Below are 15,192 nucleotides of genomic sequence, written 5' to 3' on the forward strand. Positions count from 1 at the left end.
CAACAAAATATGCCATCTGTTAAAAATAAACAACGGATCACTCAAGTCAATTATTGATTGGTTTCCTAATGATGAATTAAGGATTATTTTGTTACCTTATTTGATTAGAGGGTGTAGCATAACTTTTTCTATACCTATTTTATTGATTTTGCAAAATCTCAACAATTGCACGTTTCAGAAGTTCAGGTTGATTTAGAATAAATATACACATGTGGTTTTACCAAAGACTAGTTTTAAAAGTTCCTTAAGCCCTTTGAGGGGTGCAGGTTTCTTCACTATGTTAAAACAGTGTGTGGCCAACACAAACGTCTCGTTCAGTCCTTAACATTGCTTTTGTTTTTAACTCCTACAGTCATGTCAGGTGTTCTGTGAGAGAGAAGTTATGGTAAGAGATATTTAAGTGTCATCAGCACAGAGGATGTGAGTCCGTAAAGCCAGCTTTCGAGGCAGGAGGGTCGGAGGGCAGAGGGGTGGGATCCGAGACCAGGGAAGAAGGGGAGGGTGTGCTGAGTGGCGGGGGGGGGGGGGGGGGGGGGGGGGCGGGACTCGGGTGAAGCTGCGGCAGACGGAATCTCCCATCAGAGTGCGGAAGCCGTGACAGAGTGGCTACCTTCTCGGGCTGCCTGCATTCCCTTGAACGCCAGCGACGCGGGAATGTCACAGTTGTGGGGGGAAAGTGGGGTGCCACTGGCATGTTGCCACCCGTGTCCAGCAACATAACCAGAAGGAGCAGCGCTGTAGGTCATGTAAGGCGACACTTGGGCTGGGGTAGGATAAGGAGCCATGCTGGATGCTGACACAAAACTGCTTACAGCTGGGAGACCATTTGGTGCCTAAGAGGAGTAGGAAAAGAGAAGAGGTGAAAATAATCACATTAGAGCGGTTGACATTTCACGAGTTCTTAGAAAGAAGCAGAATGTCAGTTCTGAGTAGTAACAATATTCTGACCCTACTTTCTGATTTTTTGTTGTTGTTGTTTAGACTTGACTCTTTTTATATTCTAAATGCATTCACAGTCTTGCTACTTAAACATATTCTTTCCACAAAGATTTTGAGGAGGCTACAACCAGAAAATTCACAGTATTTGCTTTTGCTACTTGGAATTACAGGAAGGAAATGCAGGGTGAGAAAAGAATTAATTGTGATTAAGTACTCTCAGAATCCATTCAGCTCTCTATCTGCCTTTGTCAACCCTCCCCATACTTCAGTTTTGTTTGACTCTTTTGTTGAGGCATTTGTGAAGGGCCTGGTTGGTATAACTTTCATTTCCATTAAAGAAGGGCAGAGTATGGGCTGTCACTTTAGAAACTCAAAATGAGCATGACCTTTGTTAAATAAAACGTGGGCCATATTTTAAAACCATGTTGAAAATGCTTGTTGGACGAAGGGCATGCAAAATCAGGCAGTTTGTCTAGAAGGGTTCTTTAATGACAATTGGGAGTATATTTTCCAGAGCTATTTTATCAAAAAGGAAACTGTCAGAATATAAAAGAATCGCATATGCATGGTTTTGAAATTGGAAAATTTGCTTGCTAAGTTTTAGGGCCCTGTGATCTGAATTTTTAGAAGCCACATGGATGAATCTCTTGAAATGAATTTAAATGTAAAATGTTAGTTTGCAAACAAAATGCAGCAACGCTGGCAGGCAAGTCTGCCTAGAAGCCAGTGTTCTCTTGGCAACCAATAAATTATTGTTGGTATCGTTACTATTAACAACACCAAAAACACCCTGATTTCTAATCCTCATTCTGGCATGAATACTCGGCATCCTTCTTCAACTAACTTCATTTTTCCCCCTGAATTTCTACATTGTTGGGGCTTCCCTGGTGACGCAGTGGTTAAGAATCTGCCTGCCAATGCAGGGGACACAGGTTTGAGCCCTGGTCCGGGAAGATCCCACACCCGGCAAAGCAACTAAGCCCATGCGCCACAACTACTGAGCCTGCGCTATAGAGCCCATGGGCCACAACTACTGAGCCCGCGTGCCACAACTACTGAAGCCCACGTGCCTAGAGTCCATGCTCCGCAACAAGAGAAGCTACCGCAAGGAGAAGCCCGTGCACCACAAGGAAGAGTAGCCCCCCGCTCGCCGCAAGTAGAGAAAGCCCGCACAGCAGCAAAGGCCCAATGCAGCCAATAATTAATTAATTAAATTTTTAAAAACATTTCTACATTGTTTAGAAATAAAGAAAATCCTGTTTCCTGGTAGTGATGTGAATAAATAAACATATCACCATATTTCCTAATGAAACTATATGTAAATAATAGAAATATTATTCATAAAACCAATTTAAGCCTTAGAGGTAAGAAAAGCGGACATATGTTGGATACTTTTTCCAATCCAATTGCAACACAGAAATTGTTTTCTAATTTAATTCATTTGGTTATTATTTTCACTTCCACATCTATGAGAATGCAACAGTGGGGTCTCAAAAATGATTTTCTCAATTTAGAGTAATGCATGGAGTAGAATATATACATGAATGTGATTTAACACTACTTGTGGATTTCTGACAAAATAAGAATAAAAGTAGAGGAGTTAGCTTTGCGTAGTTCTATAAGAAGACACACCTCATGTTCTTTTTGTCAGAGTGCTTGTTCTTTGAAAAATGGGGAAGAGGAAAGGAAACTGAGGTTTCCTGAATCTGTCCTATGTCCCAAGCACTAAGAAATATCCAACATATTTTATCGAATAATTGGAACTGACAAATTGTATCTCATTTTAACCTATTGAATTTATAATAAGTACAAGATAATTTATAATGAGTACAATGCGATGTTCAATTGAAATTAAAATGTGTTACAAAGGATGATGCTTTGTTTTTTAACAAAGAAGCCATTGCACATCAATGTTGAATACAAATGAAATATTATCCTCTTTTTATACAAAAGAATATAGATTAAGGAGTTTAGCCATTTACCCTATAGGCCAATCAGCAAGTCCATGGCCATGTGTTAAAAGAAATTATCATCCCTGTCTGCTGCAGGACCCTCTGTAGCAAATCATGCTACTCTTCCAGACAATTAATAGATAGATACAATTTAATTTCAAACTAGAGCATCTTTTCTGGTAAAAGATTCTTTCCTCTTCTAGAACCTGATTCTCATTCTTAGATCCTAATTCTGTTTCTTAACTTCTAAAAGAAACTCTTTTTCCTTCTTTCTGAAAATGGCTCATTAGAAAATGGTTCAAAAAAGCTACACTTTAAGGCTCTCAACAGATGAGTATGAAGATAGACAACTGTCAAATTGCAGAAGAAATTTAGCATTGCATAGAGATTTTATTTCTGATCATTATTATCTAGAATTTTCCCAATAACCTAAGAGAAATTAGTTTGGAAAGGGATTGTTCCACTTCAGTTATGGAAAGGTGTTTGCATCTATATTTGGCCTCTTCCATTCTAGCATTAATTAATATTTTATACTATTTGTGCCAATGTGCACCAAGAATCATAAAATAAGAATGTTAAGGTTGAAATTACTTTTAAAATAATGAAAACCTTTGCTCAACACTTTCCAAGTGCATAGGTTAGATTATTTACTATAATACAGAAACAGCATATTGTTTAGTAATACATTAGCAGAAAAAAATGTATTGGTGAGTTCTATTTTTCATCACAGCTAAGTTTTTCCTACTCATTCTGTTTTCTTTATATTTTTTCTATCATTCAACATTACATTTCTCTCTGAAATACTTGCTTTGTTATTGTCCCTTTCCCTTCCTTACACCCTTGCCCTTGGAACCACTGCTCTCTGATGTGACCCCTTTATTTGGGGCTCTTCAGCCATTCTGATGTCATGTCCACAATCTCTTACATGGGTCCACTTCTTTTTGCCCAGAGATGTTCTCCCTGAGAAGTCAGGCTGGACTAGACTCTCATTTTAGGTAATGCTCCTAGGATTTGGGGGGAGGGAAAATGTTGGATTTAGGCCCTTGTTACCTTCAGATGCCTTACTTACTCCATAACTACATTTGTTTGTCAGGTGTAAAAAACACTAAGAGTTCTTTCCAGATTTGTCCATTTTCTATTAAGGCAAACTTGTTTTTCATGCTATTAGTCCTATTAGTATGAAATATTTCAAAGTTCTCTAAAATCTGCAATATATTTAGAGTCATTTTAGTGATGTGGGCCCCTCTGTACTGCAGAAAGGAAAGTTGGGAAGGGAAGCTCAGAGAGGTTTGACATCCTTGTCTTGTAGAAAAAGGCAAGGGGAGGCTAATAAATTGTTTGCTTAAAAGAAAAAAAGAAATCTTTAAACAGTTTAAAAATAGCTCTTAGCTTTCCCTCAGGTTTAATTATGACCTAGATTTGGGGTGGAAAAGTTTTGTCTTAATTTCCCTTTTTACTTTTAAAGTTCAGATTTAGAAATTTTTAAAAAATGGCTTGAGCAAGATAAGAGAACAAGCATGCTTTAACTGAAACGTACCTGCCACCTTCACTATTCATTCATTCTAGTAACTCAATAAACACATCAATTTTCTCACTATTAATTTTGAAACATGACATTAGTAAAAGGTATAAATCTCTACCAGGTAAAGTAATTGTTATTTATGATGCAATCACTGAAAGAGTAAAATTTTCCACCACAAAGGAAAACAACTACAGGTAGCATTGATGTTTGTTTATTCTTTCCAGTAAAAGAGTACAGGACTTAAAGTTCCCAAATCTGTTAAATGTTTTCAGTGAAGGGCATGTAATTAATCTGAAAAGCTAGTTAGGCTGAGCAGAGACTACCAAATGTACACCATAAATATAGTGGGAGCAAACATGCTAAATTACTCTATTTAATTGGATTGTAAATATGATTTATAAATTGACCAACATATGGAATCCCCAGGGAAGAGTAAACAAATTTTCCAAATGAAACCCCAGCAATGGGCATGTAATGGAAATCTCATTTTTGAAAATGACTTTACCTAAAGATTCCATAAATAAAACCTCAATCCATCAACCCCTTTTTCATGTGGATCTTCCATGAAAGCCCTGAGAATCCTTTCCTCTAAAGAACTGTACAAGGGTCCTCCCTAAGGCAAACTATCTTCTACCTAATGTTGAGAACGAGATTTATTAATACAAAATAAAATAGACCAAATTGTATACCCTGGAAAAAGTAAGTTCCTTGCTCTGTTGAATGTTTCTAGAAAAAGATGTATTTTTATCCCACTGACATTAAACGAAAGAGTCCAGAAAAAATACATAAGATGCAATGCAGTCTAGTTAAGGCCATCACAAGAGAGAATTAAAGTATGAGTTTTCATTGCATTTGTTCTAAAATGTTAGAAATACAGATTTGCCAGTTTTCAAAAATATTCCTAAGTGAATATGTCGAGAAGCTATAGTGGCAGAGAGCTAGACTGTAAACAATTTGAGGACAGGGACTTGTCTTTAATCATCTCACATCCCCACAAAATGGGACACATTATAGGCGTTTCATAATCATTTGTATACTTAAGTTAGTGCAGCCTTTTGAAAGCAAAAGATGTGTTGCTCTTGCTTTTAAAAAACAACAGAAAAAAAAAAAAACTGGGCACCCTTTATCACCGAACAAGCATTACACTTTAAGTAAAGCAAAATGAGTAAAGCTGTTGAAAAGGTCAATAAAAGTCGTAACCTAGCTATTTCATTATTTGATTTATGGTCATTCCATTTATTCCCCACCCCCACCCCCAGAGAAAATAGAAATGCATTAGTATCCAAACACTTGTGACCGTGAAAAACTGGTATGACAACTGTCTGGCAATTAGATGTTATAGACTATTCTTCAGATGCTGGTAGTTGTCTACTCAACAATTTTTCTCCTGAAGAAAATGCAAATAGCAGTGCCAAGTCTTCTATCTACAGTCTTTCATCCACTCATCAGTTCTACCTGGTTCTACCCTTATGACAAAATCAGTTTACCTTGGCCTTATAATAAAGTAGGTTCAGCCACAAATAGAGATGTGCTTCACCTAGAATTTCAACCTCGATATCATAAGCAAGAAAAAGCTTCAGATCTGAAAATAAACAAGATTCTCTCTCTTTTTTGGTGAAAATCATTTTTCTGACTGCTGTTCTACCCTTCTTAATTCATTATGCAATAACCTAGTAGAATAAATCTGACGAAATGATGGTTGTAAATATGGTTTCAACATTCATCCAAAAGGATCTTAATTATGGGTAATTGCAGATCTAAATGTCTCTAGGTAATGGAAAGCTGCTATTTAAAATGTTTCTCTAAACTTTATTTTTCCAAATGTTATTAAAATTGATGTAGCCTTGAAAAAAATTTAAATCGCTTTTTTTTGTATTTTATATGACACATTTTAGCGATACTTAATCATTAATTTTGTTTTAAAACATAGTTAAAAGTTAATCAGGTCAAAGAATATTTTTCATAATAAATAACATGAATTTCAAAGACTATTGGCATTTGCCTAAAATTGCATTCTCTACAAAATTATAAATTATTTAACACAAAGTTAACTTTGTTTGATATGAAGAAAAATCCACGGCAACTTCACTTATATTTTCACAAGAACAGTGTGTCTGCAAGGACAGCCAGTCTGTTAAATAATGCACTAGAAAATTATATTCAGTATGCTGAAATACTATCTTTATTTCAAATACAATGTACAAATGAATGTTTCATAAGAATTTCAGATTAATTTGTCTCCAAATTAAACTCTTTTCACATCTCATTTAACTCTGAACTTTTTCATAAATTCAAGTGTTTATAGACTATTCTCCATTCCTGAGATCTCAATTTGTAGCTAATTTTATATTAAACTTGCTGTCTGAGTTGACGTATACTACCCCAAAATGAAGATACTCAAAGATTATAAATCTACCATTCAGATGACTTTAATTAGAGTACCAGATATTCATTTTTTTCTGAGAAAGCATGCCCAATTATACAAAGAAAATTTCAAGAACTATACAACTGTTTATAAACTGTTAGAATGAGGCATTAATTCACTAAGTACCACGTATAAGGGTAGATCTATTCCAACCTCATGTTTCTCTGTATGTTTTTGTTTTTGTTTTGTTTTGCCATGCAGTTGCATTCAAGAGAGGTTTTACAGTTTCCACAGAAAAGGACCAGCGATTAGGAACCAGAGAACATTATTGTCATTCAGAGTTAGATGAGATTAAAGAGTTCTAGCCCAATATTAAATGTGGGTGAAAAAAAGCCAAACTAAATATCCTTTTTCTCCTATCCTTAAAGATAGACAATAGGACTTCAGAATGGCAATATAAAATATCAATTGCAGTGTAATATTAAAGTGTACAGTTTGAATATTCTAAACTAATGTTTTAAAAACAAGATAGATGTGTGCATAAGGTTCTAATTACTAGCAATTGGGCCTCTTTCTTTGCAGTTTAAGCTGAAAATAGAAACTCTAGATTACAGTAATCAATAGAACCTATGATCAGTTGTCAAGTCAGCCCCTCTGGTAATTTTACAGGTATATTCTGACAAAGGATTATGCTCTAAATCCTATAATCCTGAACCCTTGATTTCCTCCTTTATATACTAAAATGAAACTGAGATTATATAATACTACACTATTTAATAACAACCATAAATGAACTAAAAGTATTATGTGCAAAAATTTTGAGAATTTTTTTTTTTGCCAAAGACTTTCAATTTTTGTTTATAATACAAATAGAGAAAAGTTTTACCTAAGTTTACACTAGGGTTGTGGAAATGGACATATGCTGATAACATTTTGAAATATAACTTAAAAAAAATAAAACTACCCTTTGAATATTTGTAGGAGAAATGCATATATGTATGGAATACACACACACAACACACATTTGCATGTTTGTTTATGAGCAAGTTTTAATGTATAATTTTACCCTCAAGGAAATCAACATCTAAATTCCAAAACTGCTCACAAAATGACACAGTCTAAGTGTATGTGTCTACTTAGCACACCTTCAGCATTAAGCACTATTTTGATAATCATAATAGAGTAGCTACTGATTTAATTATGCACAGAAATTTTTCAAGTTTTGATATTTTACATCATTTGTATTATCTTGCTACATGGCAATGCAGAAGATTAGCATATTGCCATTAAGAACTTTCCAAACGAAAGTTTGATACAAATGTCTTTTTCTTCTGCAAAAAAATTTTGACTTGTCCTCAAGCATTTAGAGCAATACTTATTTGGCCACTTATTTAAGTTACTTACTCTTATAAATCTGATAATTAAGTGACTTGATATTCACTGTATAAAATGTAATGGATTTTTAATGTTCAGAATATGCAGGATAGATTACTTGACACAGTGTTCTATTTTTATTTTAAATTGATTAGTTTCATTTTGAAGTGTATGTATTAACTAACCATTTCTAAACAATACACTAGGTCTATAATTCAAAGGAGTAAAAATAAAAGTAATCATAAAGATTTTTGGATTATGATGCTGCTTTATATATAAACTGGGTTCATCAACTACATGTGGGAATTAGAGACCTTTATTTTCAACTCTGTACTTCACAATGTTATTCCAGGAAATGAAGACCTAATAAACATTACTGAGCACCAATTAAATGCTTACTACTCTGTATACTAGGTGCTTTATAGATGCTCTTTTGTTTGTAACAAAATACCTTGACACTTTTTGACTATGAGCTGGCTGACCAAAGTATATTCTGACAAAAGAAAAAATTTCTTGTTTTTTGAGTCAATCTCTAACGCCATTTCTATCAGGGTAATATTTAATGAATGCCTACTATGTGCCCTATGGTTGCATTATCTCATTGAAATTTCACATCTCTTGAGGTTGACCCTATTATTTCCGTTTTATAGATGAAAAAATGGAGTCTCTAAAAGGTTAATAACTTGAGTAAGTGGCAATGGTGCCATTGTACATAATGCCTCTTCTTTATGAATTACCTGCTCTTCTGTGGAAGGTAGTGACAAACTTTCTTACAATTTCTCTTTGGCATTCTTTACGGTAGAAGGAGATTCAGGAAAGGGACCCTCCTTCCTTGCTGCTATTTTCTGTGATATTTGTCATGGGAGAGCTACTAATATATATGGGATTCTGTTTTAACAAAATAAGGGAGGGAAGAGGAACTGAAAATGGGGTTTGTTAGGGAAAATAAAGACTAGGATTTTTTTTCCCAATTGAATAAACGTTGCAAGTTCTATTGTGCTTAAAAAGTTTATTTTAACAGATAAGAAAACATTAAAAGTTTTAAGATTTCAAAATAATAAAATGAAAACTGGGTATTTTGAGGCTTTGGAATTGGGGTTTGGTATGAATAAATTTGCAAACCTACACAGGTCTGCTCAAATAAACCTTACGCTGCTTTAAGGTCCAGGTTTGTTTTTGTTGTTGTTTGCTTTTTTGAGAGCTTTGAACTCCTGACTCCACCGTGGTGATGAATATAAACTCAAAACTCCTGGGCTTCTGTTGTTGTGGTTGCTTAGTTTTTCTCAAAGGAAGAAAAAAAAAAACACGGGTGTTTTAATTTTTCTTATGGAGAGTCGGGGGAGGGCGAGAGGGAAAGAAAAATTAAACGGTCCACAGCCGGTCCGTATAATTTGAGGTTTTCTCACTAACCTCCCTGGGGAGATTACGACGTGACCTTTAATCGGGAAATGGTAACTACGCAGTTTATCTGCTTGCCCTCTCCTCGCCGTCGCAGGACCAGCCACGCGCGCCCGTTCTCTGGGAGCCGCGGACCGCCCGCGCGGGAGGAGCCGCAGCGGCGCGCCCTGGGGCGTGCAGACCGCTCGTCCCGCGCGCAGCTGGGAACCCACGGCCGCTCTCCCGGCCCCTCGGAGGCGCCTTCCCGGGTAAGTGTACCCCGACGCGAGCCGCGTTAAAGGCTTCAGGCGCGACCTCCCCGCGCCTCCAGCGGCCGAGCAGGCCCGGAGGCGCTTCCAGGGCCGCGGGGGTCGAGGCCTCACTACGCCCTCGCGGGTCCGGGCCTCTGTCCCGCCCCCATTGCCCCGGCTTGGGGCTCGTGGCCGCCACGGGGAGTGGACCTGGGCCTCTCCTCGGTCGAGGTTCCGAGAGGGGCCCGGGGCCTCCGTCGCCCGAACCCCCGCGGCCCACCCGGCGGGGCCCTCGCGTCCTCACCTGAGCGTACTTGGCTTCCTGCTCCAAGGCCCCCTTCTCCAGCCCGTTCACCGCGTGCGGGGCGGCGGCGGGGAAGTTGCTGCGGCCCAGGCTGCTCCACTCCTCCACCTTGGGGTTGTGGTAGGGGGAGCTGTCGCTCACTCCTGGGGAGGAGGAGAGGGCGTCAGGCTGGAGGGCTAACCGCGCGCCCCCTCCTGAGACCGGCTGCGAACCCGCGAGCGCGAGGGCTGCGACCTCTGCCGTCCCCCTGCCCTCCGCCTCCCAGGGGTGCGGGAATGGCCCCTCCGGCCGGGAGCCCAGGGCTCGGCCAAGGTGACTTGCCTCGAAGTAGGCCTCTCCCCGCCCTCTCCCCCACGCCCGCGGGAAGATACGTTTTTCTTTTTCATCCGGCCTTTGATTACCTCCTCCTGTCCTCGCTCCCCCGGGGAAACGAGTGGAAGGCATCTGAGAATTTTCCCCCAGTTTTCCCAAATCGGGGAAAGAACCCGTGAAACTGGATGCGCCGTTCTCCCCATTCCTAAGCCACGGTCCCAGTCCTGACCCGGGGTCGACTGGGGTTCGACAAAAATCTGAGACTGGTGCTAACTGAAAAGGGAGAGAGGGTCTCCCAGGCCTAACCGCGCCTATGCTGCCTCTCAGAGACATCCAGAAAAGTGCTCACTGTGCTGTGGAGATCTAGTACTTCTGTCAACAGATGGAACAAAAAACCTGCAAAGTCCTTTGCAAACAAATAACTAAAGGATGCCCACAATATACATGCAAAACATAGGTGCACAGGTTTCTGCCTTCCGTATGTGCCTACCTTGTGTGAGACTACCCTTGATGCTCTATCTCTACACGTTAAATACATGAGGTTATGTGCATATGACTTAAAAAATAAATACTACAGTTATCACTGTAAATGCCACCAGTGTCAGAGGTAAGGTTATAGGTTTTCTTTTTCAATGAAACAAAAGGTTAGGATAATTAAAGTATAAGTATTTTGGAAAAGAAGTAAAGCCGTCAGCTATCCTTTATGTTTTTAATAGAGATGCAAAGAAAATTATACGGGCGTAAACTGATTACCACGATACCTAGAGGTGTACATATTGAATCACTGGCATCTTTAAGTGAGCAAGTAGAATTTTAAAGAGAAGATATTTGAAAACTATGAGCAGTTGGTCTTTGGGACCCATGGGTAGAGGACTGAATGAAGTTTGACAAAACTACTACAACTTGATTTTAAATACTTCCATCTGATACAGTGCTTCAAAGGGGCAATCATTTTGTAGAAACGATCATTGGTAGAACTAATCATTTTATATTCACAGACTTGTCAGAAAACAGGTTGTTTAAAGCTGGTATCCAGAATCAACAACATGTAGAATGAAGAGTTGCTCCTCTCCATAATCTAATACTTTTTCAACTGACATTTGGTCTGATTGTAGGCTCCCTAGGGAAGAAAAGTTTTCTTTTCAACTCTGTCAGTCTTTTTTCACTATGCCTCCCCCTCTCCAAAGAATTAGATTGTGTTCCAATTTGCACCAGGAAACTGTATTTTGGCCCAGAACTGCCAGTCTCTTCTTGCCTTCCCAGACAAAAGGCAATCGGTGGGCACAAGCCTGAAGTTATCTTAAGAAATTGAGATCCCCCTGCGCGCCCCCATTTCTGCTGATCTCACACTTTCCCATGAACCGGGGCTTCCTTTAAGTGTCAGTGAGGTCAGTTTATCCTATAAATCAAGGGCAAACTCTCTTCAAATAAAGCTCCAACCAGCTCTGAACAAGACAAAACCAGGCTCTTAGAAGGATCTTGTAAAGTCACAGTCAGAAAGTAAGAAGATGAGAAATCAGGGCTATGCTTTAATTATTTAAAAAGATAATTGTGCCAATGTGGTGGCAACCGAGAAAGGCAGGAAACAATTAAAGGAACTATTTCCCCTTTTCCTATTTAATTTTTCCTCTGCTCTTTTTAAACTTCTGGCTGAGAAATTAAGAAGGTAGGCTCTTTATCTCTGCATTATTTAAATTCTGCGTCTAGGGCATTTTTTACTTTCTTTTCTCCCTACCGAGGAAGAAGTTAACGCTGTTTTTGTTTTGTTTTGTCCCGTTTTAACAACGCAGTAAAAGAAAACAACCTCGGGTCTCCTGCGGAAGCCCGACTAAGCACAGGGGCTCGAGGAATCGTTCTTAGCGAGCAGAAAAGACACACCACACGCAAGGTCAAGGGTGAGAAAGGAAAGGCACCACTGAAAACGTTCAGGGACTAGATGTCCACTCACATTCCCGGGGACTGGGGGACCCTAAAGGGAAGCGGCAGGCGCGGGAAAAACGGGAAAGAACAGAAAAGAGGACAGCATGAAATCGCGTGAATTTTCTCTTCATCACAGCAGTAGTTGGTGCCACTTCCTAAGACATATATGTAGTGAAATCTGTTAAGGTAAAAAGTGTCGGGGGGGGGGGAGGAGGAGGGGGGAGGAGGGGGAGGACAAAGAGAGAAATAAAGCAGAAAATTAGTCCCAGAATGAGCAATGCTGTAACACGCAAGTTACTAGTAGTAACTTCAGGACCTCCGTTTCCGAGGAAAATGAAGTGAAGCATAAGAATGAAACCAATTAGGTGACATTTGAACTTCCTGCCTGAGCAAATTTGGTCTGATTGCCAGAATGCAAGAAGAACACTGCAGTTTCCACAGGGTGCCCGACTCCTCGCGGCCGCATCTGATCCCCAAACAAGCTGCCCGCAGCAGTGTCTGCAGCCGGCAGCCCCACGCCTGCTCGGGCCTCTCCGGCTGCGCCCCAAGTCCGGCCCCGGCGGCGCTCTCCAAGTGAGCGAGCTGGTCTGAGGCTGCGGCGGCGCGCGAGGCGGGGGAGGGTGGAAAATGCGAACCATGTGTCGGGGATGGGGGGATGCTGTGGGTCTGGTCGTTTGAGATGAGGCAGTAGACTGCGTGTGGCAAGGAAACGAAGGGCATGAATTTCACGTTAATGAGATCAGGACACCCCATGGGAGGGCCCCTTACGTTCCCAAAGGAAGAAGCCTCAGGCGGTGGGATAGACGCGGGCCCCCCCGGAGGCCGCAGATACAGAGACCCCAGAGAGGCTGCGGCGGGAAGCTCTGCACATACACACATCCGGTCCCCGAGCCCTTACCTTGGTCGGTGATGGAGCGAATGCCCAGGATGTCGGTGACGGAGTGGGAGGAGGGCCAGGTGCGCGGCATGGCCACTGAGCCGGGGATGGCGGGCACGCCGGGCGGCGTGGGCACCTTAGCCGCGGCCGCCGTGATGGGGCTGGGGTACGAGTAGATGTGGTTATAGGGCAGCGCCGGCTGCGGCGCCGGTTGGTGCTGCTTGTATGAGTCGTAATGGCCCTGTTGGGCCAAGTTGCCGATCTTGTTGCGCAGGATGCGGCTGATAGAGCTCACCGAGGGCACGTTGTACTTGTCACACACGCCGTCCGCCAGTAGGCGGTCCCGTATCTCCCAGGCGAAGATGCCGGGGTCCCTCTGCTTGTAGGTCCGGATGTGCTTAACCACAGTGGGGGTGGTGACCCGAGGCTTGCTGCCCCCAATGGCCCCTGGCAAGATCGAGCCTGTCTCATTGTAGCGCGCCAGGATCTTGCTGACGCAGCCGTGCGAGACCCGTAGCTGGCGGCTGATGTCACACGGTCGGATGCCCAGTTGGGCCAGCTCCACTATGCGAAGCCGAATGGCGTTGGGCAGCGGCCTCCCGTTCACGAATACTCCTCCCAGCTGGTTCACCTCCCCGAAGGCTGGCTCTGCAAAACGAACACATGGCGCGCGGGGACGCGCATCCGCAGTTTGGGACAAGCGCTTGCCACTCGGCCTCCGCGCGCGTCATGGGACAAGGCGGATACACCCGCCTCGGACTAAGGACCCGGGCTTTCACCAAACCGTAAGGTCCCCGAGCCTTGAGGAACGGCTGCAAATCACCGCGGTCGAGTCAGACCCTCCTCCCTCATTCTGGCAGTGCCTGAGGCCGCTACAGACAAATGTAGTGGTGAGACGCAGGGCCTCTCCGAGTGCTCAGAAGTCTCCGAAGCAGGCGGGGAAATCGGTCTCGACGCCTGCAAGCGGCTCCTTCTCGCCTACTCGGCGCTAAAGTCCTTGTGCCGCTCCCCCTTGATCCCCAGCGCCCCGCCTTGGGACCTGCGCAATTAGACAAAGTCTAGTCTTTTTTTCTGGTTGGCGTTTTTTACCCCCCGCCCCGTGTCTGCGTGTATGTGAAACAAAATTTGGTCCGCAACTGGGACCGCGGGGCTTGCTGATGCAACCTCTCCCTACTCTTGAAATCAGAAAATGGCATCAACAGCAGCAACCCAGTAGCCCGCGTTCAGACTGAGCTGCTGTGCGTCGCTGACCCTTAGCGTGTTCCTACAAGTTGTAGGAACACGAGCAAAGTCAATAAGGAGAGTGTAAGCGCTCAGTGGTGCGCGCCCTCGCGCGCCCTCCCTCCCTCCCTCGCCCGCTCGCTCCCTCCCTCCCTTCCCGGTTCTGACAGCGTCCCCCGCCGCCACTCACCCATTGCTCCGAGCAGTACACCAACCGGGCCCCAGCTCCGCACTCCCAGAAAGAAGCTTTTCGCGTGGCCTCAGTGGCCCGGTGTGTCGCTCCCCCGGGCCGCTGGTGCCTCCGCTTCTCCCCGGGAGGAGGCGGCGAGAGTGCAAAAGGAAGGAGTAAAAGGAAGTCTGTGCCCCGATGAAAGAGGCTTGAGTTCTGCATTTCAATCTAAGCAGCAACGTGGGCTGGGCTGAGCGGGGCCGGGCGGCTCCGTCTATCACTCACTAGGGACACGCCCCCAAAGAGGAGGGCCCGAAGGCAAGCTGCATGCTGATTGGTTTGGTCCGTTGAGCGACAGCACAGTCCGGGAAAGTCCTTCCGCTGTCTCTTTCAATCTTGCTCAGCACCTGGGTGACTAAATACAATGAAAAGAGGTGTTTGACACCTTCCCAGGGGCAGCGCAAACAGACAGCAAAGTCAGGCTGTTAAAAATGCTGAATAAGCAAATGAAAGCGTTTGGTCTGAATATGAAAGACTCGAAGGGAGAAGGGGCTGAGAATACTTCTTTGGGGGAAAGACGGACATCTCAGAATTTAACTTCAAACTCTA

The 15,192-nt window shown here is 42.6% G+C and overlaps 1 protein-coding gene across 1 annotated transcript; it reads right to left on the reverse strand.

Annotated features, from left to right (window-relative positions):
- Window positions 1-578: 578 nt before the first annotated feature.
- PAX9 (paired box 9) lies at window positions 579-14,608 on the reverse strand. Its single transcript, XM_069540314.1, has 4 exons — window positions 14,605-14,608; window positions 13,215-13,841; window positions 10,085-10,227; window positions 579-833 (listed from the first exon to the last, which is right to left on the reverse strand). Exons 1-4 carry the CDS (start codon window positions 14,606-14,608, stop codon window positions 579-581), a joined length of 1,029 nt encoding a protein of 342 aa, XP_069396415.1.
- Between the last annotated feature and the right edge of the window lie 584 nt (window positions 14,609-15,192).

Source organism: Delphinus delphis, chromosome 2 (genome assembly GCF_949987515.2).
Source record: "Delphinus delphis chromosome 2, mDelDel1.2, whole genome shotgun sequence".
NCBI lineage: Eukaryota > Metazoa > Chordata > Mammalia > Artiodactyla > Delphinidae > Delphinus > Delphinus delphis.

Coding starts and splice junctions, on each gene's coding strand:
- PAX9 (XM_069540314.1), bottom strand. Junction 10,228..13,214: donor TCGCTCCATCACCGACCAAG/GTAAGGGCTCGG, acceptor CCTCCTCCCCAG/GAGTGAGCGACAGCTCCCCC. Junction 834..10,084: donor AGGAAGCCAAGTACGCTCAG/GTGAGGACGCGA, acceptor TACTCCTCTTAG/GCACCAAATGGTCTCCCAGC.